This window comes from Anomalospiza imberbis, unplaced genomic scaffold (assembly GCF_031753505.1).
Source record: "Anomalospiza imberbis isolate Cuckoo-Finch-1a 21T00152 unplaced genomic scaffold, ASM3175350v1 scaffold_78, whole genome shotgun sequence".
In the NCBI taxonomy this organism is placed as follows: Eukaryota; Metazoa; Chordata; class Aves; order Passeriformes; family Viduidae; genus Anomalospiza; species Anomalospiza imberbis.
The window spans coordinates 219,216-242,789 of NW_027100397.1; the positions used below are offsets into that span (position 1 = coordinate 219,216).

General features: G+C 56.5%; 1 protein-coding gene and 1 pseudogene across 1 annotated transcript in view; one reads left to right on the plus strand and one right to left on the minus strand.

The window, feature by feature from the left end:
• LOC137467742 (zinc finger protein 208-like) overlaps positions 1-23,574 on the minus strand; it is a 181,526-nt pseudogene that overhangs the window by 31,754 nt on the left and 126,198 nt on the right.
• LOC137467743 (zinc finger protein 850-like) overlaps positions 11,057-23,574 on the plus strand; it is a 192,088-nt gene continuing 179,570 nt past the window's right edge. Inside the window, exons 1-3 of the mRNA XM_068179176.1 lie at positions 11,057-11,631; positions 16,204-16,209; positions 20,515-20,888. Of these exons, the coding sequence (XP_068035277.1) occupies positions 11,090-11,631; positions 16,204-16,209; positions 20,515-20,888 (922 nt within the window). The 5' untranslated portion in view covers positions 11,057-11,089. The remainder of the gene's footprint in view (positions 11,632-16,203; positions 16,210-20,514; positions 20,889-23,574) is intronic.

Sequence of the window (23,574 nt, forward strand, 5' to 3'; positions counted from 1 at the left end):
AAGTCTCCGGTGGGAGAGACCGCAGGCTGCAGCAGGGGAACGACTCCTGTCCCTGGGCAGAGGGAGAAGCCACGGGGGATGAACTGAGCACGGCCCCATTCCCTGTCTCCAGCACTGCCGGGGGAGGAGGTGCAGCTGGAAGGAGGGAGGCGTGGGGAAAGCTGCATTCAAGGCTCTTCATTGACTTCTCATTATCCTGTTCTTGTCAGAACCCAGAATGTCCCTTGGACACTCTTGAATGTTCCGGGCACAGGTCGGAAGCATTTGAGACCCTGGCATGCAGCTGGAAACCCCTGTGGCTTTGAATCTGACCCATGGAACATTTTACCAACCTTGCAGGAAGAACAAGAAATCACACAAGTTTAGATATTATTGTAGAAGTAGTCACAAAGTGAAAGGCAGAACTTCTGACTGCTGTACAGGGGGGTTTTAGGCCTTGTACAGAGGGGTCTGAGTTTTGTACATGGGGGTCAGAAGTTCTAAGATGAAGGGACTTGGGCGTGCCCTGTCCTCCTTCTTTCTCCTTCCTAACCTCCATGTTCATGGCGATGTTGGCACTCACAGATTGGTTTAGAGTAGAAAGTCACCATTCAATATAGGTGATAGGCATTGGGGTAAAATCATAAACATTTAACACGTCATGGATGATATAAAAGATGGCACCAGGCCCCTGGGAGTCAGTGTGTGCCTTTGTCTGACCTGCTGAACGGACCGCAGCAGCTCAGGAAGAAAATCTTTTAGATAACACACAATAAATTACCTTGAGACAGGAGGACTGAAGACTACTGACTCTTTCTTTGAAGGCACAGGCTGGAGGAGAGATTTTTCCATCTTTCAGGGCCACCCCAATCTGGGGGTGAGCCCTGACACACAGTTTGTAACCAAGAGTCGGGTGCAGCCGAGAAGGCTCCAAGCGCCTCCTTCCAGGCTGACTCTGCAGATGCCGAGGCTGCTCTGGGCTCTGCCAGGGCTCTGCTGGGGCTCAGCTCTGGGCGAGGCTGGGCCCGCTCTCCCCTCACATTGCTCTGGGCAGCTGAGTCACACAGGGAGAAGGAAGGGACACGTCAAGGGAGTTGAGGTTTAAGAGAGTTTTTATTCAAAAAAGTGCCATAACAAACAGGCTGTCATAAGAACCGTAACAAACAGGCTGTCCTAACTACCTTAACCAACTAACACTACTAACTACCATAACTAACTAGCACTGCTAACTACCATAACTAACTAGTTGTCCTAACTCACTACTGTAACTAAAATCTGTCCTCCAGTGCTTCAGCTCCTCCGCTGCTGCCTCAGTTGCTTTGCTGTGATGATCAGAGGGGTCAGGCTGGAGAGAGGCTTGGCTGATGATAAAAATGGGTGCTGCCCAAAGGAGAAAAAAGAAAGAAATGAACCGTTACTTTCCAGAGTCAACTTCCTCACAGGCTCTGTTGCAACAGGACAAAGGGAAATGGTCTGAAACTCAGGAAAGGGAAGCAGGCTCAGATGAGATCTGAGGCAGAATTTTTTTAGCAGGAGAGTGGGGAAGCACTGACAGAAGGTGCCCAGAGATGTGGGGGTGCCTCCTCCCTGGAAACATCCAAGCTCAGGTAAGGCAGGGCTCTGAGCCACCTGAGCTGCTTGAAGATGGCCCTGCTCGCTGTGGGGCCCCAGGTGCAGATGACCTCGAAAGGCCCCTGCCAAGCCAAACCAGGCGAGGATTCTGCTTGCTTTGCGTGTGGAAAGCAGCGAGACCGGAGACCATCGGAGGGGGCCCCACAAGAAAACCCCTCCCTGGCGCTGCTGCTTCCCCTGCAGCCGCTTGGCATTCACCTGCAGCAGCTCCTGGGCAGACCAGCGCCGCTCCTCGTCCGGCTCCAGGCTGCACTCGAGGAAGTCCCGCAGCAGAGCCGACAGGCGCCTGGGCTCCTGCAGCTGCGGGGTCCCGTTCTGCCGGATCAGAGCGCGAGCCTGCAGGAAAAGCAAACTCAGCGCTCTGCCAGCTTCCTTCCCACCCACAAGTGCTCACATCGACCCCGGCTTCCCAGCCCCAGCTCCAGGGGCACTTTCCTCCCTGGCAGAGATGCTGCTCACAGCTCATTTTTCTATGCCAACCAAAAAACCCTAACCCTGGTGCTGCCACAGCCATTGTAAAGAGCTGGTGCACTTGCTTCACATTTTCAGGTCATCCTCTCAGCCAGAAGAACTGCAACAACGTAAATCCCAGAGCAGATTGTGTCTGGAGACTGCAGAATATGTGTCTGTGTTGAGGCTCCAGTCCTCTGGGAATTCCCTTCCCCATGTGCAGAATCCTCCAGCTGCTGCTCCCAGTGCAGGCTCACCCTGTGCTCACAGGCCTCTGCAACCATGGGAGAATTGGCCTCTTACCATGGCCCTCGTTTCCTTGAAGTAAGGAGGTTCTCCTTCCACCATCTCGATGGTCACAATGCCGAAGGACCAGATGTCCACCTTGGGGCCGTAAGGAGAACTGGTGACAACTTCTGGGGCCATCCAGTGAGCAGTGCCCACCATGGAGCTGCGCTGGTCCTGCTCAGGGCTGAGCTGAGCGCTGAGGCCAAAATCAGCTGAGGACAGAAACAAACACTGTCAAAGGCAGCTGGAATGAGGAAACCAAGCACAAAGACTCCCCACTCTCAGTCTGAGAATGCAGCAGTGAAGTCAGCTGGAAAAGTCCTCAGGGCTGTAGCCAAGGAAAGATGGAACTGAACTGGACCCTTAAAGAAACCCTCAGCTTTCGTGCAGTCACTCTTACTGATTCCCTTGGAGCTTCAGATTCCAACTCCTGCCCCTCTGGGAGGGCCATTGCCAGAGCAAAGGCACCCCTGACAGCCTGCTCCTCTCCTGAGCTCTCTGCAGGGGCAGCCGCTCTCAGCTGGCAGCAGGGGCCGGGCAGTGCCCCCAGCAGCCCTTGTGGGGCTCTGGCCGTCACTGGGAAGGAGCCCCACAGCCGCACCCCGGGAGCGCCGTGCCTGGCCAGGAACACCCACCCAGCTTGACAGAGCCGTCCATTCCCAGAATGATGTTGGAGCTCTTCAGATCTCTGTGGATCACCCGGTTCGAATGGAGGAAATGCAGGCCCTGCAGACACTGAGAGAGAACAAGAAACACGAGGGTAAAAACCAATGGCCGGAATATATCACACAAGAAAGGACAGTTTAGAATTCTGCCAGCAGCGACTTTGCTGTGACAGGCCAGGAGTGCAGTGCAGACAAGCTCCAGGCAAACGGTTCAGGGCAAAGCTGAGAACAGCACATCAAATCCAAAACAGACAGAGAGTGCCACAACAGCAGGAAAGAGAACAAGAACAGAGTAGAAGTGCAGTGCTGCTGGCAGGCTGTTCACTGCAGGGGCTCTTTCTTCTCCAGCTCATAAAAACAACAGAGAAACAAAGCCCTGAGCATGGAGCCACTCCTGCTCTCACGCCCTGCTGGGAAGAACCATCGTGTCCAAGCCAGGGCAGTCACAGGCAGGATCCCTCACCTCCCGACTGACAGCTGCCATCTCTCCTTCAGCCATGCGTGTCTGTCTGACAACGTCCTGCAAAGTTCCTCCATCCATGTATTCCATCACCAGCCAGAGATCTCCATCGACAAGGAAGCTGGAAGAGGAAAGCAGTGGCATGGAGACCAATGTGCAGTGCTCAATTCCCCCATGGAAAAGCCTGGAGTGGAGTTTTGTTGCCAGGTCACTTGTCAGTGAGGACAGAATCCGATGGAGAGACATTCCTGCCAGGCTGCACAGCCCTTGGGATCTGCACAGTCTAAAGGAGGAGACCCCTGTGAGAAAGGAGAGGCCTGAGATGGCAAGCAGGTGAAAAATGCAGTTTAGCAAAGGCCCAGATCAATGTGGAACCACAACACTGGCCCCCAGCTGGTTCAGCTTCTGAACTCATCAGTTCCACCCTTCCCTGCAGAACAAGGCAACACAGCTCCCAGGGTTATCCAGGGGAGGAGGCCGGGCAGCTCTTGGGACAAAAGGGGTCAGAAAACCTTTCAGAAAGTCCCTTCAGAAACAGGCAAGGCCAGTGACAAATGGGCAAACGAGGCATTTCTGGGAACAAGAACCTGGTCTTCCTGGCATCTGCAGCAATGGGAAAGGGCTGGGAAGAAGAAGCCAAGGGAAATAATTTCTGCTGTGGTTTACCAGCACTTGTTGTAAGACACAGAAAACAGGGTCAGCTTGAAGGAAAAACCAAACCAAAGCAACAAAAGCACACAGAGGGAGCGAACTGCCAGGCTGTTGTTTTGGGAAGGTAAGGCTGGGTCAGGCATTTTCAAATCAGGCTACAGACTACGGATGGCAGGAAAGGTTAAGGCAGGGCCCGGGCACGGGATAAGGCCTGAAGCACTCACCTGTCCAAAGAGCTGACAATGTTGGGGTTCTTCTTGTCCTTCAGGAGCAGGAGCGCATTCACAGCTCGTTCCCTGTTCTGCCCTCTCAGACTCATTTTCTTTATGGCCACCTGAAGGGACATTGCAGACCTTTCACTGGAGGAGTCTGTGGCAGGAGGCCGCAGCAAACACGGAGCGAGTCTTTCTGGGGCGACGGAGCCGGGCTGTGCCCAACTGCCTTGGGATGGGACACCAGAGCTCAGCAAGTGCCATTCCCACAGCCCATTGCTCTGCTCGCTGGGGGCTGCTTACAGGACACATGGCCAGAGACATTTGGCCTTGCAAGCCCTGCAGAAATGGCCCCTCAGCTGTCAGCCTCCAAGCTCTAACCACATTCTCTGCACCTACAGTCTTCTCAAATGGCCTCAAAACTCTCATTATTGTTCAAACACATTTTGCGAGCAGGAGGTAATTCTGGTTCTGTGCAAACAGAGCAAAACAGCTGGGAACCCTTTAGCAGTTCTATGGGATTGGGTCATGATTTCAGATGCAACTGCTCTGGTTGGGATTGCACAACAAAGCAAACACACACATCCATTGCCCTCCTTGCATTCCTGTGGGCACTTCAGAAGGACCAAGTCTGTCCCAGCTGTGCTCTGCAGGCTGACACGGCTCTGCCTGCAGAGGAGCAGCCTGTGCAGGAAAGCTCTGCTGGCCCCCAAAGCTGCAGCCACAGCTCCCAGCCGAGGGGAGAGCCCTGGAGAGCTGCCAGACGTGCTGGGCGTGTTGACACTGACCTCTCCTCCAGTGGCCCTGTCGAGTCCTTTAGAAACGGTTCTGAAAGCCCTGGAGACCAAACAGCAGAGAAGAAAGAAGCAGCGCTTTAGGTCCTGGCAGTGAAAGCCAGCCCAGACAGGAGATCTCTGCTGCCTGCAGCGTTCACAAACACCTGGGGGCATCGACCCTTCCAACAACAGTGCAGCAGCCACCAGCCCTCTGCCATGCAAGGTGTGCCAGAGAAAACTGAGGCCCAAAACCATGGAATTGGGCTGGAGCAAATCCCAAATGTCCACACTGCACTGCTTTAGTTCAAAACCTGAAGTGAGCAACGGGTGTCTAAAGAACTGGAAAAGAATGCATTCCATCCTTTCCCATTTCCTGCCTAGGCAATCCAATTCCAGGGACAGAAGATCTTCCAGGTCCTGCTCCTTGCTGCAGGCAGGACAGTGCCAGCCTCAGGGGCCTCTGACGGTGCCTTCTGAGCACAGGTATCAATTCTGATCAGGACTGAGGGACAGCAGGATGGCACCCCAGTGTCTGGAGGTGTTTGGAGCTCTCCTGACTTCTCACTTGATCCTGCACCAGCACAACACCTGGGCCTGCTTGTGCAGAAGTAACTGCCGTGCACTTACCCTTGGCCAATCTGCTCCACTTCCAGGTATTTCTCGGCAGGCTCCGCCAGGCTCACGGTGTTCCCTGAAAGAAACCACGTGGAAGACGCTCCCTCCCAGAGTGAGACCCCGCCTTGCAGCAGAGCCAGAATGCAGCCCCCCTCCCTGGGGCCGTCAGCCCCTTGGTCTCAGCTGGGGAAGGACAAGAAATGACCCTGGCACATTCAGCTGCAGAGCAGCACTGGGTGCAGCTGATGCCGAGACACACACACAGCACCCTGCTCTGGCACACAGGAACAGAGCAGACGTACTCAGCTGCATCAGGCACCACTCCCCTCTCCCCTCTGGCTGCAGGGCTGTGCTGCTGTCAGAATGTTCAGCCCAGGATCCCACAGCCGAGGGAGGTTCAGTGTCCTCTTCCCAAGCACAGGGAGCTTCTCCGTCCTCTTCCCAAAACGCTGCAGGTTCGCCATCATCTTTCCAAGCCAGGGGACGTTCACTGTCCGCTTCCCATGCTGGGAGAAGTTCACCCTCCTCTTCCCAAGCCACAGGATATCCTCTGTCCTCGTCCCACACCGGGAGATGTCCACTGTCCTTGTCCCACACCGCAGGAGCCTCGCCGTTGTGTTCCCACAGCGTGGGATGTTCGCCCTCGTCTCCCAGAGCAGCGAGAAGTTCATTGTCATCTCCCGGCACTGAGGGATGTTCACCATCGTCCCCCGGAACAGCGGGAAGCTCACTGCTGCCTTCCTCCTCTTTGGCCTCCTCTTTGGAAGCAGAGGGAGCCAGAGGAGGTGCTGGTGCTGCTTTTGTGCCCTGTGGACAGACGGCAGCGTGAGGGATGGGAAGTTCTGTCTCAGTTATCACCTTATTTACCCTCAGCTGCACATCCAGCTGCACTAAGCAGAAATTGGGTTCGGAGCTGTTCAAACTAACAATGGGCTAAAGTCCACATTGCCCCTTATTCTTGGGAATTCCATATTCCACCATGGCTAAAGCCAGCAAGCAATGCTCTGCCTGCAAAACCAGACCTGCAGCTCTTCAAAAGCTCTTCAGCAGAAAAGGAGAAAACTCCCAGGGATCCCTTTGCTGCTGCAAGGACACTGGCAGGAACTTTCCTTCAGCCTCCCAGGCTGGCACTCGGCTGCCACATGCCGAGCTCACCACTTGCTGCACAATTCCAAACACCAAAGGTTCCTTTCCCACTCACCGAAGGAGGAGCTGCTCGGGATCCACTCATGAGGTGCCCTGCAAGGGAAGAGGGAACATGAACCAGATGCTGTCAGGAAAAATACTGCCTGTGGTGGGAAATGCCCCGGAGCAAGGCAACCCCGAGAGAGCATTTTGCTTTCACAGCGTCCCTCCAGGAGCCACAGTCCCTTCACACAGCAAGAGAACAGCACAAAATACTGGGCTGGGTCAGCTCTTGGCTGGACAGGCAGTTCCAGGCTCTGCTGCCACAGACTCCCCGCTTGAGGGAACAGAACCCCCCAGGGCTCATTGCAAATGCTGTGCACGCCCCGCTGGCTGCAGACACCCCCTTTTCCAGCTGCAGCTGCTGCCAGGAGCTCTCCCAAAGCAATGGCGTCTTCATGGCAATTTGGTTACAAAGTCAGCTCAGGCCCAGAGGAAGAACAGCAAGCACACAGCAAGCCCAAAGCCACAGCACCGAGGGAAAACCTCGACTTACGTGCCAAGTGGGTTAAAAAATACCCCGCATACGCCACAGAGTACAGCGTGCAAACTGCAGCAGCCACGTGCTGGATCATTTTGGCTGCGCTGCACACGTCTGCAGACTGTAGCCCTGCAAGCACAGAAGGACACCCGTCAGGGGTGGGCTGGCTGCTGAGAATGCCTCGGGCAGGAGGATCCTCCGGCAACGAGCAGTGCCCAGAGCCACTCTGGACACTGAGGCCTCCGTGTGCCACAGCAACGGGAACACCTCGGGGACGTGGCAGTGCTCCTGTGACATCATAGCAGCAGCTCACGAAGGTTCTCCTGTGTCACAAAGGAGCACAAAGAGCCCTCCCAGGGCACAGCCTGTTGCCCAAAGGATCCAGGAGGAGCTCTGAAAATGCAGCAAACAAGGACACCCCATAGCCCAGCCTGAACACTGAGGAGGAACAAGGACGGCACCAAAGCAGAGGAAACATGACCTTTAGTCACTGACACTTCTGGCTAAAACCAGCAAGCCGTGATCCATCTGGGATCTTTGTTCTCGTTCTAAATACAAGCAAGGTTCTCCACTCTAAATATAGAGAAGGCAGGAACTGGGGAGGGGTGGGATGAGGAAGGAGGAGGAGGAGGGAGAGAGGAAAAGGAGGAGCAGGAAGAGGAGGAGCAGGAGCAGGAAAAGGAGGAGAAAAAGGAGGTTCCAGTGCCCCCTGTGGCCCCAGCACCCTTGGCTCCGGGACCATCGCCCCCAGCTCATCCTGCAGGTGAGAGGGGAGGGGGAGTTCATCCCAAATCTGTCGGGGGGTCCCTGAGAGGGTTTTTTTATTGGGGTGTGTTTGGAGCTTGCAGACTGTGGAATTGAGCCCCAAATATTGTCTGGGAGCCCCAAATAAACCCTGGGAGGGTTTCTTCTCTTTCTGTGTGTGTGTGTGCGTTTGGATCTTGCAGGACCCCAGAGCTGAGACCCTTGGGGGGATCTTTGGGAGTCCACGTGGCCATTGCCCAGGGTCACCAGGGGGAGGACATTGGTCCTGGGGACCCCCGGGGGAGCAGAGGAGGGGAACCCCTGGGACCCCCGGAGTGGGGGGAGCACAGAGGGGTGATCCTGGAGCTGGGGGAACCCCGGCTGGCTGGAAAGGGGGGGAGCCTGGAGACGAGGGACCCCTGGGACCCCTGGGACCTCAAAGTAGACAATCAGGGCAGAAGGGACCCCATGGATCCCCAAAACCCCCTGGATCATCCCTAAGCAGGAGGCCGGAGAAGGGGGAGCCCCTGGAGCCATTGGACCCCCATCATCCCAAGGAAAGCAAACCTCTGGCACCCCAAAAGTGGAGAGATCAGAGATCGGGAAGTCCTGGGAGAGTTGTTTTGGGCTGAACCTTGATATAGTGGAGATTTCCATGGACACAAGACTCCTGCTGAGTTCTAGGGATGGACTTGGGCAGTGAGGAGCCTCTACTCCAAGGTGCTCTCCTCTTGTTTTTTCCCCAAAGCAGGATTTGTCATTCCCAGAGTGTGGCTGGATGGAGGAGGAGGAAAAGCCTCGGAGATCCTGCTGGAGGAGTCGATGAGTCATCGATTGTGTGGCAGAGCCTCGGCAATCGGTGCCCAAAAGTGTTCGGAGCCAATGAGAGCGCACGGCGCTGCTGAGCCCGCGCTGCTCCGGAATGATGCTGCCAGTGCAGCGCGGCCGCTCTGGGGCTGGTGCTTGTAAGAGCCCGTTTGAAGCCCCTTGTTCTCCATTCTGCCTTCCAATTGCCACGAGAAAGAATCCCTTCCCCCACTGCAGTTCCGACTTAGAACAGGACACAGTGCAGGTGGAACCACTGAACCATCATGCTAGCTGTTCCGAACAAGGCCTGGCAAGAACTTGGCAAGGAGTTGGCAAGGACTTGGCAAAGACCTGACATGGACCCAGCATGGGACAGCCTGATGCACGGCCTGCTTCTAATCTCCGTTCTTAAGCCGAAGGAGCTTTTGGGGGGACTCTCGTGGTCCTTCATTGAAGACCCCTCATCTGCCTCGTTACCACTGTGACAAATAAAGAATGAGAACCCTCCTCCCAAGTACTGAGACTGAGACCCCTACTATAGGGAGGAGGGGAATTTGGTGGTCTGACCACTAATGACATGACCTGTTTCCCTTCAGTAATTTCAATGGACTTATTCTTTATTTTATTCGCCTTGCTTTGGTGGTTTCTGTGGACTCACCTGTTCCCTCGTGGCGATTACAATGGACTTTCATTGTTACACTTGTTCCCCCCTCTTTCCTCTGTGGACTATAACTGGACCCCCGAGTCGACCAGAACTTCGGAGACTCCCCCAACACGACAGACGGATCCCCATCGTCCAGACCACTGAGGATCTCGCCTGTGTTGGTAGCTATTCCCATCCCCCTCTTCTCTCTCCCTCTCTATTATTTTATCTCCTTTCTGATCCCCACTATCACATATACTGTTTTGGCCCCTAATAAAGGTGCATTTGTTGTGATTAACTGATAGTCCCTTGTTGTTTGCCTTTTTGTACTTTTGGGATCGGTGAAAAGAACCATCACGACACCCTGCAATAAGCGGATTGTGACACGATGGAAGAGGAGAGATGAAGGAGGAGAAGGCGAGGGGGAGTTAGGGAGAAGGAGAAGGGGGGAAGGAAGAGGAGAATCAGGCGGGGTTAGGGAAGAGGAGGAGGGGGGGAGAAGAGGAGGGAGGGAAGGGCAGGGATGAAGGAGGAGAAGGAGGGGGGCTTAGGGAGGAAGAAAAGGGGGGAAGGAAGAGGAGGGGCAGGAGGAAGAAGAAGAGGAGGGACAAAGGCGGATCAAGGACAGCAGGAGGAAACACGCGGTCGAGCCCTCCCTGAATTCGTAGGCCCCAGCTGTGGGATCATCCCGCAGGTGAGCGGGGAGGGGAGCTCGGCCCAGATATCCTGGGGGGTGCCTGGGTCGGGTTGTTTTGGGGGGATGTTTGGAGAATGAAGAACTGCAAAGCCGAGCGGAAAAGGCCCCTTGGGGGGACATTGGGGGTCCCGGTGGCGGCTGCCGGCAGAGGCAGCCTGGAGGAGCAGAGCCCTGTGTCCCCCAGGAGCCCAAAGTGGGGAGCCCAGAGAGGGGGGAGCGCCGCCATCGGCGGGACCCTCAAGAGCCTGGAGAGGGGCAGGGGGGACTCCTTGGAGCCCCTGCAGCCCCAAGCAGAGAGGAAGGGGGAAGGGAGCCCGGGAGCCCAAAAAGCCCCGGCAGCCCTAAATGGGGAGAGCCAAGAGGGGGGAGCTTTTGGGATTGCTGGGACTCCCAGCAGCCTGGGGAGGGCGGGCAGCGAGGAGAAGGGGGACCCCCAATCCAAGCGTGACCCCCAGCAGCTGGGACGGGGGGAAGCCCCAAACAGCAAAGGGGAGGGAGCAGGGACAGGGAACTCCTGGGAGGCTTTTTCAGGGCTGAATCTTGGTGTTTGAGAGGTTTCTATGAAGCCCAGGTGGCCAGGGACTTCTAGAGATGGACTCGGGCAGAGGGACCTTCAGACTCAAGGTGCTCATCCCTTGTTTTCCCCAGACCAGGATTTCCCATTCCCAGCCCCTGGGAGGCGGCGAGGAAGAGGAAGACCCTGTCCTTGTCCTTGCTCCCCCAGAGCAGGAGCTGAGGATGGAGAGCAGGGAGGACAAATCCCTGCAGCAGAACCTCGTGGAAGAGGCTGATTTGAGCGGCTCCATGACGCAGGAACCCAGCGGGAAGGAAAAGCCCTGGAGATGCCACACGAGGACAGGCTGCAAACGCAGATCGCGGGGATCTGAGGAGGAAAGACCCACCCTGGGCCAGGGAGGCAGCCGGAGATCGAGCCAGAGCTCGGAGCTGGTGGTCCATGAGCAGCTCCATGATGGGGAGAAGCCCCACACGTGCTCAGAGTGTGGGAAGAACTTCAGGAGGAGCTCACACCTGATCAGGCACCAGAGGATCCACACTGGGGAGAGGCCCTACAAGTGTAGGGAGTGTGGGAAGAGCTTCAGGCGGAGCTCCCACCTGATGAAGCACCAGAGGATCCACACTGGGGAGAGGCCCTACGAGTGTAGGGAGTGTGGGAAGAGCTTCAGGCGGAGCTCCCACCTGATGAAGCACCAGAGGATCCACAGAGGGGAGAGGCCCTACAAGTGTTCCAAGTGTGGGAAGAGGTTCAGCCAGAGCTACAGCCTGATCAAGCACCAGAGGATCCACACTGGGAAGAGGCCCTACGAGTGTTCCAAGTGTGGGAAGAGGTTTCAGACCAGCTCCCATCTCCTCACGCACTATCTGGTTCACACAGAGGAGAGGCCCTTCTGCTGCCCTGACTGCGGGAAGGGATTCAGGCAGAAGTCCCACCTCATCAGACACCAGCGCATCCACACCGGGGAGGGGCCCTACGAGTGTCCCCAGTGTGGGAAGAGCTTCCCCAGCAGCTCTACCTTGACCAAACACCAACGGAGCCACCGGTAATGGAAGCGCTGCGAGTGCCCCAATGTGAGAAGAGCTAAACTCCATCCCCCACTGGAGGACCCACATTGGGCACAGCCCTGGTGACCCACATTCCCTGTGATCCACGTTGGGAACACACCCGGCTGCTTCTCCTTTCCTATTGACCTTAATTTTTTTCTCTTCTCAATTTAACTGCACTCCAAAAGCCAAGAGGCATCGATCTTTCCCCTCAAAACCACTCACATGCCACTGAAAACCACTGAATTTTAACCCATAAAGGCTCAATCCCACCTCAATTTGCTTGTTCCCACCTCAAAAATCTCAATCCCACCCAAAACTCACTCGATTCCACAACCTCCAGAGTGAGATGGGGTTGGGAGGAGATTAGGAGAAGTGGGATCCCAGTTTGGAGCGGTGACATGGGGACTGTGTGGGGATGGGTGGCTGGGATGTATTTGATAGCAAATAAAACTTTCAGACTTACTGATTTCTTTGCCGTTCATTTTCAGTCCGTGGCAGTTCTGTCTGCAGAGCGCCGCCTCACAGAGTGTCCCCTCACGGTTCCCGCCCTTGGCCTGGCCCCGCCCCTTTCCCCTCACGGTTCCCGCCCTTGGCCTGGCCCCGCCCCTTTCCCCTCACGGTTCCCGCCTTTTCCCCGCCCCTTTCCCCTCACGGTTCCCGCCCTTGGCCTGGCCCCGCCCCTTTCCCCTCACGGTTCCCGCCCTTTCCCCGCCCCTTTCCCCTCACGGTTCGGCCTTCGGGAACGGGGGAGGAGGAGGAGGGAGGGAGGAAGAGGCGCAGCGGCAGCCGGGAGCGGCCGGAGGAGAGGAGAGAAGGAATCGCGGGGCCCTGGCGCTGCCAGAAGTCGCCGCAGCCCCGGGAGCATCGCCCCCCATCCCGCAGGTGCCCGGGGAGGGGGAGCTCGGCCCAAATATCCCGGGGGGTGCCTGGGTTGGGTTTTTTTGGGGGGATGTTTGGAGCTGGCAGGGCTCCAAAGCCGAGCCGCAGCTGGCCCTCGGGGGACATCGGGGGGTCCCCGGGAGGTGTTTTTGGGTGGTCCCGGGGCCGGCAGTGGCTTCTCCCAGTACGAGCCCAGTTCGTTACAGTATGAGCCTGGTAACTTTCTCTCACTCCCTGCAGGATTCCAGTCTCTCCCAGTTTGATCCCAGCTTATCCCGACCTGTCCCGGCTCCATACCCGCTACTTCCGCGAGCTGCCAGGGCTGCGGGAACGGGGCACCGAGGGTGTCGCTGCTCCTGTTAAAGGAGGAGGAGGGAGGGAAGGGCAGGGCAGGGATGAAGGAGGAGGAAGAGGTGCAGCTGGAAGGAGGGAGGCGTGGGGAAAGCTGCATTCAAGGCTCTTCATTGACTTCTCATTGTCCTGCTCGGAGCTTTTGGAGTTTTGTGCCAGAAATCTCTCCCCTCCCCCACTCCCCCACAGGGCTTTGGGGCGGTTTTCCCTTTTTGGGGGAAATCAAAGCGATGCACGGATGCTCCGAATTAGGGGGCAGGAGAAGTGGGGCTGCTGGGCTTCCCGCAGAGCCGGAGCCGGCGAAGGCGAAGGCGCAGGGCCGGGAAAGCCGTGTCGGGAGGTGCGGAGCAGTTTGTCGGTGCTGCAGATGGATGCCGGCCCGGGCCCGGGCCCGTTCCAGGGCTGTTCCTCATCTCCGGCTTTGCCCTCCCACAGCCCGGGGGGCCCTGAGAGCGCGGGGCGAGGCTGTGCCGTGTGCAGAGCCCGCCCCTCGCTGCCATTGGCCGCTGCTGCCGTCAGTCGCGGTTCTGGCGCGCTGATTGGTGAGAGCGGGGCGAAGCACGGCCCCGCTGGCGGCCTGAGGGCGGCCCTGGCTCGGCAGCGGCGCCATTGGCGGAGCGTCTGTGCGGGCCCGGGAGCGGCGGCAGCGGCCGGAGCGCGGGGAGGCGGCATTGGCGGAGCTCGGAGGCGGCCCCGGCGCAGGTGGGAGCCGCGCCGGGTTCTGCGGGGGCTCGGGGCTCGCTGCGGGCGGAGGGGGCGGCAGGGGGCTCCGGCGGCTTGGCGGTGCCGTGTCCGGCCCGTGCCGGCCCTGGGCTGAGGGCGCTGCGGGAGCGGCTGCCCGCGGTCTCCTTCCCGCCGCTGCCTGGGCAGGAGCCGCTGCCGGAGCAGCGCTGGCTCGTCCCGGTTGCTGTGGCTGGGACAGAGGTGGCTGCCCCGTGGCCCGGCCCGTGCCGGGAAATTCCCGTCGCCGGAGGTTTCTGTGCACAAAGGAGATAGAGAAGTCCCTGAAAAGTGACTTTATTGCTGAGCAGAGGGAGAGGCCATGGGTCATTTCTCAGGTGGTCTTTAAAACTTAACTTTACTTTTGATGCTCATTTTCCCGGCCGCATCTCCCTCTCTCTTTGCCCAGTGGCTGAGGTACTTGGAAGGTACAAGACTCCTCGTTCTACCTACTGTATGTCCCCTTTAGTATGCACTCCCTTTAGTATAACACCCTAAATTGATGCATGCATTAAGTCTTTGTTCTTCCTCTTGAAGTTAGGAATTTAGCCGGACCTTGGCTGAGGAGCAGTCCATGTCAATTAATAACTATTTTAAATATCTTCAAGTTTCTGGCCCTATCTCCAAGGAGATTCACAACATTTCTTTTAAAGACACATTCTTTTTGTTCCTTGCAATCCCTCATCCTTTTTTGTCAACAATTGTCTTTACATTAATTACCATTGACTCAGTCTCTTTCCCTGAGTCGTCTTTGGTTTTGGGATTATTCTCGCTGCCCTCATTCCCTGTCCTTTTGTAGCCGTTTCTGGATCAGGAGGCCTGGCTGGCACCTGCATCCCCTGGCTCAGCTGCTGGATGAGCTGCACTCCCAAGGTGTGGAGCATGGTAAAAAGATGAGAGTTGCTGTAGCACAGAAGAGGAGAAGCAGCATTCGTTTAACCCATGGTGTGCCAGGGAGGCACGAAACCGTGTCCCAATCCCAGCCTTTCCATGTTTGGACCAATACATAAACTGCTCTCCTATTTCCTTTGTTATCTTTTTTCACCGCTTTTCCTTTGTCATCTCTTTGCCAACAGCAGTTGGAGTCATTTAGTTTTCCACAAACTCCTTCTTTTTCTGCTAACAGATAACCTGATCCCATTCCCTGGTGAAATGTTGTGTTCCTCATTTCAGTGGATGGGTCGGCAGGAAGGTCAGGAGCTGGAGGTGTCTGGTTGGTTCTTATTTCGAGGACAGCTTGTAATCTAATGGTGACATTGAAATGATAAATGGGTTCTGTGTCTCCTGATATGAATTGGTTCGGGTTCCCAGGGGCTGGTCCATGGTGTTGTAGGATTTGTTCTGGTGGCCGTTCATCTTTTCCCCATTTTTGGTTGCTCCCTCCAGCCGGGGCTGCATCAATTGACTGCTTTTGTCTAATTACATCATCAAATACTTGAACTCCAACTGATTTCCCTGAACTTGTTATAGCAAAAACCCCAGTGCTCTGATACTCCCTGTATAGCATAGACAGTGCCAGTACATGTTGGAGTGGGCACAGGGATGATCCCCCCTTATTTTAGTGAAGTTTTCACAGCATTCTCCATTTGCTGTTTCCCTTTGCAGCTTCACCCATTTCTGTTGCAGAGTCAGAGATCCTCAGCATGGGCTCTGCCTTCAGCTGTGCAGATTCCATCTGTGCAGGCAGGCAGAGCTTGGGGTGAGGGGCAGAGGGAATCAGCCCAATTCCTGCCCCAGGCAAGTAGAGGCAGGTCCATTGTCCCCACTTTGCCCCAGCAGTGTTAATTTGCATTTCTAAAGCTCCTCTGCTGGCTGCCTGGAATGCAGCTTCTCTTCCAGAGCAGCCTTCAGCAGCCTCACATGTGGCCCCCCCACAACCTGCTGCTTTATTTATTTTTTCCTTCAAATCGTCTATTTACTGTTTATGAGTGAAAGGGTCACCTTTAAATCTCTTCTAGTTTTGCAAAATGCAGCCTAAAGGTGAACGTTGAAAAATCCTGACCAAAATTTTGGTATCTCTCACACAAACATACACAAGAAAATTCCAAGGCAATTAACTTTTTCCTTCTTTTCTTCGGAGTAAAAACTCATTCTCTCATCCCTGACCAAAACCTAACCGGCAATAAAGAAGTAGGATTATTACAAAAATACTCTTCTGCTATAAATTTTGCACTGAAAGTGTGGGAGAAAGGAAAACTCCACCAATATGTTTAGTGTTAGAGTCAAGGCATTCCTTGATTCTGGCCAGGATCTGCAACAGAAATCATTCCATCCCCACATAGCCCGGGTGTGCAGAGAAAATCGTTCCATGACACGTGGGTTAAACTGGATTGTTCCCAAACTTGATACAGTCTGAACCAATCTAAATCCATTGGTTTAATGTTCTGTAGTTTCAAGTTGTGCAGTTTTTAGTATTTGGGTTCCTATTGGACCCGGATTTCTTGGCTTCTGCTGTTCATCAGGTCGGAACTGCTGGATTTCCTTCTCAGCCTTTTCCAGAGCAGGTGTCTCCAGCTCTGCCGGGGGCAGTGTCTGGGGTAGGTGTTGGTTGCTGTTTGCTGCTGGGCGTTATCTTTGTGGGAATCTTTTGGGCCATTCCCAGTGTGTTGAGATGTTAAACTCATCTCCACTGAGTGGTGGAACATCCCTTAAAAAAACCTTTACCATTTCTTTCCCCGAGGCCAAGGCAAACCAAGGCTGAGTAGAGAAATAAAATGTTAAAAAAGTTCAAGTCTATGACCTGGTGTATTTTCCATCAGTGCAATCCCAGGCAGCGCAGTGTGTGAGTGTGGCTGAGACCCAGAGTGGAATTGTGCCGTTGTCTTCGGCAGCAGCTGTGGCAGTGCAGGCCCAGAAAGCACTGAAGCTGCAGCAGTGGCAGCAAGGATTGGCCCCGGTGTCTGGAGATGCCCAAGGAGAGTGCCCAGGCAGAGGATTTGAGCAGAGGATGTGTGGGCAGGCCCAGGGGCTTGCCCCGCTGTGGAGCCCTGGCTGCTGCTGCGCTGCCTTCAGTGCAGGCTCCGTGGGGGCCTCCCATGCTCCTGCTGCAGGCGGGAAGTGCAAATCTCCGGGGCTTCAGAGCCCTGGAGCCCAGGCTGAGGGGTCCCCCGTGCTCAGCTGTGCTGGGGGCTGTTTCTGGCCTCAGGGACACTTGGCATGGGCCACGCCACTTGGCCACCAGTGGTGCTGCTTTGGCCTCCTTAGGCAGGGCCCGATGTCCTGCTTGGATGTTGGGAACAGCAAAGTGCCAAGGCAGGCTCTGTGCCAGCCCAGCTTCCTGTGGGAAGAAGGTTCAGTGTCCGATTCCTGTGTCTAAGATTCAGAGTGGATGGAGAGGCCCCTGTGTGCATCAGGAGAGGCCTCCTCTCGATGCAGACCCAGCCTGAATGTTCTCCAGGGCTCCAGTGTGGTGGGTCCCCGGTGGGATGGGAGCTGTGACAGCCCTGACAATCCATGTCCATCCAGGGGTGGGCTTGCTCCTCCTGAGGGTGCTGCTGTCTCTGCTTCCAGTGTCTCTGTGCCCTGCAGCTGGAGCCCTGACTCCTTCCCAGGGGCTGTTTGGGTGGGCTCTCCCCTGGCCAGGAGTGCAATGCCTCTGCCAGGTGCTTGTGGCTGACCCCGTCCCCTGGGTGCTGGGGCCCTCTTGGGCCCTGGGGTTGATCCCTGAGGGGCTGCAGGAGCTGTGCCATGGCCTTTGCCTTCAGCTTGGCCTTTTGCTCATCCCTTCTTGCATTCAGCTGCTGTGCCTTTGTGCCCAAGTGCTCCAGGGCCTTCTTCTGCCGCTCCTGCAGCCGCGCTCACTGCCTGTGGGTGCTCATCCTCTGAGAGCTGCTGAGCTTTGTGCAAAGTCTTTCCTTTCTCCAGCGACCCAAGCCAAATGCTTAATAGAAAATCCTGATCCTTCCATGTACAATCTGAATTTCCCAGAAGTATCTTTGTTTTCCTCCTTGTGCTCAGGGTCCCCTCCACAGCCCGTATCCCGGAGCCGGTCCCTGTCCTGCCGCAGTGTCCAAAGGCGGCCCTCCCGGCGGGCAGGGCCGGCAGCTCCACGGGGCCGGGCAGCGGCCGGGGCGTCCCGCAGGCTCCTGGGGGCCGGGGGCCACTGCCGGCCCTGCCCGGGGCTGGTGGGGTCAGGCAGCGCCCGGCGCTGAGCCCTGGCTGCCCCACAGCCCCGGCCCGGCTCCGCAGCTCCCCACAGGCCCCCAGCCCGTGCTCCCGGTCCCGCACCTCTGCGTGCCCGGTGCTGCCGCTGCCCACCACAGAGAAACCCCCTGACATCCTGACCTCCTTCTTTTCCTCTCCTGGAAACCCGGGATGGAAAGGATCTGGATCAGCTGGGAAATTCTGAGGATAAAACAGTGCTGAAAAACATCCCAGTTCTCTGTATTTTTCTCTTCCTCCTCTTCTCCATCATCCTTTTTCTCACCACATAGATTCCTCCTGCTGCTTCTTGCCTTCACCATATTGCTGCACACTGCCCTTCACCCGATCACTTCCCAGCACTCCAACACCATCCATCCCCTGTTGTCCAAATCCCTTCTCCACTTCCCTTATTGCCCCCCTGGGTGTCCATGTCCTTAATTACCTCTGGGGGAATGTGCTAACTACCTCAACATTCTCCCAAGGGACCCTTCAGAGACATTTTGGGATCATCATCCCTTTGGCCAGGACCCCTCCCTGGCTTTCCCTTTTCTCCCCTCCCTGGGTTCCCTGCCATGTTCACTCCCCGAAGATCCCAGTGCACTCACTGCTGAGATTTTCAGTGCTCTCTCCCTGCTGACTCTTCACAGACCCCCCTGATGTGTCCCTCGTCTGTCTCCTGGTCACTCCCGGGTCCCCAGTCGATCCCCGGTGCTGCCGCCAGCCAAGGGAGCCGATCACCCAAAGTGGGTGAGGCACCTTCAGCTGCACTCCCTGCCCGCCTTCACGGGTGGAAGGAATTCCGGATGAGCCCCAGGGTGTGTGGGAAAATTGACATTAGCAGAGGTTTCTGTCCACAAAGCAGACAGAGGAGTCCTGTAAAAGTAATTTCATTCCTAGAAATGGGAGAGGCCGTGGGACATTCCCCATGGGATCTCTGCAGTTGTTGGAGGACACAGCCTCCTTTTCATCCCAATTCTCCTGGCCACATCTCCCTCTCCCTTTCCCCACTGGCTGAAGTACTTGAGAGGTGCAGACTTCCCAATCCACCTATTACATACCCCCTTTATATGCATCCCACTATTGTATAGCAGGCGATATTCACGGCTCTGTGAAGTCTTTGTTGTTCTTCTGGAAGTTCATGAATTGAGCAGGACCTTGGCTGCGCAGCAGTCTGTGTCATCAATTGATAACATTTCCTGAAACCGATGGCTTCTCCTGTCACTTCCTTATGCACAGGTGCCTGGCCCTATCTCGGAGCAGATTCACAGCATCTGTTTGTAAAGACACTTTCCTCTTGTTCCTTTCATGGGGGTCCCCCGTTTGCGGGACATCCCCCCTGGAGCAGGGTGTCCCCTCTTTGCTGCAGCCCCAGCCCTCAGGCAGAGCTCAGCCAATCAGAGCGCACGGCGCTGATGACTCACCAGTTGCCAGGCAGACTCGCAGCTCCCAGCGTTCCCCACCTGGACCCCACCTGCGCCCCCCCCTCGGCCCCATCGCCCCCGCGAGGGGAATTTGGGGAGGTGGGAGTGGGGCAGCGCCAAGGCCGGGCCCCCCCGCGCTGTCCTGGTGGGAGCGGCTGCAGTGGGGACCGAGTGCGGGCGGAAGCGGCCGAGAGCCCAGCGCTGCCCCAGCCCGACCTGCCCCAGCTCTATCCCTGCCCCTGCGCTGGGATGCTGTGGGTTTGGGGGGAAGAGGGAGCTGGCAGTGGGTGCTGGGCCTGGGGGCAGGAGGAGAAGGGAAGGAGAAGCAGGGTTGAGGGACAAAATGGTCAAACGATGGACGTGGCAGGAGAAGGTGGGATTGTGCTGGGGAAGGAGGAATAGCAGGAGGAAGAGGAGTATGAGGAAGAGCAGAGTCACAGGAGGAGGAGCAGAAACAGGAAGCAGCAGAAGGTTCCACCCCTCCCTGTGTCTGCAGCCTCCCCCAGCCCCAGGAGCGCTGCTCCCCCCACATGCAGCAGGTGACTGTGGAGGGGGATCCTGGATTTTCACGGGGTGAATCTTGGTGTTTCTGAGCTTGCTTTGGCTAAATGTTGGTGCTTTGGTTTTATGTGGCAGGTGAATCTTTATCTTTTGGAGGAGGTTTTTGCAGACTTGTGAGGTTTGGGGTGTTTTTGATCAGTGTCTTGAAGTTTGCAGGGTTTCTGGGGTGAATCTTGGTGTTTTGGAGGTTCTCACGGACACAAGATTCCCAATGACTTCCTGGGATGAAGTGTGCCAAGGAGGAACCTCCAGTCCAAGGTGCTCTCCTCTTGTTTTTTCCCCAAACCAGGATTTTTCATTCCCGTGGCGTGGCTGGATGGAGGAGGAGGAAAAGCCCCAGAGATCCTGCCGGAGGAGGGGCTGCAAACCCAGCCCAGGGAGCTGCTGGGAGGAAAGAGCCCCCCTGAGCCAGGAAGGCGGCCGGAGATCCAGCCGGAGCACGGAGGTGGTGAAGCCTCATGGCAGGGAGAAGCCTCACAAGTGCTTGGAATGTGGGCAGGGTTTCAGCTTCACCTCCAAGCTGATCCAGCACCAGAGGATCCACACTGGGGACTGGCCCCACGAGTGTGGGGAGTGTGAGAAGTGTTTCAGCCGGAGCTCTCACCTGATCCAGCACCAGCTGATCCACACTGGGGAACGGCCCTACACCTGCTTGGAATGTGGGAAGAGCTTTGGGCGGAGCTCCAAACTGAGAACACACCAGCGTGTCCACACCGGGGAGAGGCCCTACGAGTGTCCCCAGTGTGGGAAGAGGTTTCACACCAGCTGCAATGTCCTCCTACATGAGCGGATTCACACAGAGGAGAGGCCCTTCCGCTGCCCCGACTGCAGGAAGGGCTTCAAGCAAAACTCCCACCTCATCAGGCACCGGCGCATCCACAGTGGGGAGAGGCCCTACGAGTGTGGGGAGTGTGGGAAGAGCTTCTCACAGAGCTCAAACTTGACCCAACACCAACGGAGGCACAGTAAGGGAAGCCCTGGGAGTGCCCCGAGTGAAGGAAGAGCTTGGAGTGAGGGAAGAGCTTTGTGTGCTGCTCCAGCTCCATCCCCCATGGGAGGATCTGGGCTGGATGATCCCCAGTGACCCCCGTTGGGCAGAGCCCTGGTGCCTCCGAATGGGGAATAAAACAGAGAGGAAAACAATGGAGCTGATAAAGGGGCCGATATCTGAGGCCTGACTGAGCAGAAACTGTGGGAGACACAGACACAGTTTAAGTCTCCCTGGGCAAGAAGTGACCAAGCAGCCTGTTGTGAGACTTTGTGATAAGATAATGTTCCCAGGTGCCGTGATGTCATGAAGAATGTGTAACCAATGGGAAATTGTTAGCATCCATCGAGCCCTATCTGAGCACCACACAAGTAAAACCCTGTATAAACACCTGGTACCCTCAATGAAATTGGCTTCTGGTCTAAACTCGGCTGTCCCCATCTCTCCATCGTGGATAAGCCCTGTTGTGGGTGATCCCCGTTGGGTGGGGGGAAGGTGTTGGAGGGATTTCTTTCCCTTCTCCTTGTGCTGCTGTGTTTGTTTGGTAATAAATTCCCTCCGTGTGCCCAGGCTGGGTCTGTTGTCCCCGTGCCGGGGGCAGAGTGACAGCAGGGCTGGGGGGACACACAACCCCCCCCAAAATCAGCACAGGGACAGAGGCCACAGGAAGGGGCTGTGGCTGCTCGCAGCTCAGGAGCTCTGTGTGCAGAGAAAAGGGGGTGACACCGGGCTGGGGGCCCCGGGTAAGGAGCACACATGCTCTGGGTTGAGGGGGGACACGACCCCCAGGACCCCCCTGGCCTTTTTGCACAGGTAGAAGCCGAGCCTCAGCACCAGGAAGACGAAGCCCAACTCGGAGTCCCTCATCCCCATTGGCTTCTTGCTGAAGGCGGTGTCCGGCGACATCTCTGGGGGTCTGCAGGGGTCAGGGCCCCCCAAAACCTCTCACAAACACCCCAAGCCCCTCCAAGTACCCTCCCAGTCACCCCCAGCCCACCCAGGACCTCCTGAAACCTTCCCAAGATCCCTTCCCAACCTCCCCAGGACCCACCAAACGTCTCCCATTCCCCTCAGGATCCCACCACCCCCTTCCAGTTGTCCCTACAGCCCCAGGACCCCCAAACCCTCTCCCAGTCCCTTCCTAGCCCCACCAGGACTCACCCAGACCCCTCCCTGTCCCTTCCCAGCACAACCAATCTCATCCCAACCTCTGCTTTTCCATCCCCAATCTCCTTCCAGCTCCTCCACGCTCACTCCAATCCCTCCCAGTCACACCCAGCGCCCCCAAACTCCCTCCCAGTGTCCACCAGGACCCCTGGAACCCCATCCCACCCTCCCCAGCATCCTTCAAACCCCTTCTCAGTCCTTCCACAACCCTGAGCCCCTATCCCAGTTGAATCCAGAGTATCTCCAACTCCCTCCCAGTTGCTCCCAGCACACCCCAATCACCTTCCCAGCCCCCCCAGTGCCTCTCCCGCTGTCCCTGGCGCTGTGGGGGCCGGGACGTGCCCCAGTGCTGGCTCAGGGGGTGCTCCAGGCTGACGTGCTCCACCTGGCAGCTGCAGGTGAGCCCGCACTGGGAGTGGGGTGTTTCCAGCAGCACCAGGAGCTGGTGGCTCCAGTCCCCATTGGGGACCATGTCGGTGGCCACCACATGCCTCAAGAGCTCCTGCTGGCCCTGGAACCACCTCAGCTGGATGTGGGCAGGCTAGAAATCCATCACGGAGCAGAGCAGGTGACCAGGGCTGGGTTGGGAGCTCGAGGGTACCAGCAGAACGGACACAGTGGGATGGGTCCTGGGAGAGTTTGGGGACACACTGGGGTCAGCTGGGGGGAACTGGGAGAGATGGGAGAGGGCTGGTGTGGCATTGAGAGGGACTGGGAATGAAATTGGATAGGGTGGGGTAAGGCTGGGACAGAGGGGAGGTCTGGGATTGGACTGAAAAGGACTTGGATTGGACTGGGAGGGACTGGGAGAGAGGGTGGAGGTCTGGGAGTGGAGTTAGAGGGACTGGGATAGACTCAGAATGGAATGGCTGTGGGCTGAGAGGAACTGGGAGGGACTCTGGGGACCCTGGGAGGGACTGTGAGGTCCCTGGGAGACACTGGGATGGACTGGGAGAGGCACCGGAGTCCCTTGGGGTGAGGGGGCAGGAGGCACAAGGAGGGCTGGGGGCTCTGGGGCGATTCCCAGGTCTCAGGTGTCTGGCAGTAGAGGTGACCCCAAAAATGCAAAAGTCCTTGCTTCCCAGCCTGCGCAGCCAAAGAAGAAGTCGGAATGCGTAGGGTTGGCTTCTCAAGGTCGTTTATTTTCTCTTATCTGTTGTCGGGATCTGTGATTTTTAGATGATCCCAAGATGGTAAAGTCTCTGTCTTTCAGCCCCGCTGCCAAAGAAGGAGTCGTAATTCGTCTCTGCTGGTTTTCAAGGGTGTTTATTTCTTCTTATCTAAAATATTTTCTCTCTGACCTGCAGCAGGTCTGTCTCACAGGACAGCGTGCAGGGCTCTGCCCCTCAGTGGGATGTTACAAACATTATGTACCAAAAACTACTATGTGTTTTATTTACAATAACGTGCCAATATCTATCACCCATGTTGAACAGTGTGTCCCCAGCCTAAACCAATAGAAAAATGCCAACACCACAGTGAAACGTGGAGGGCAT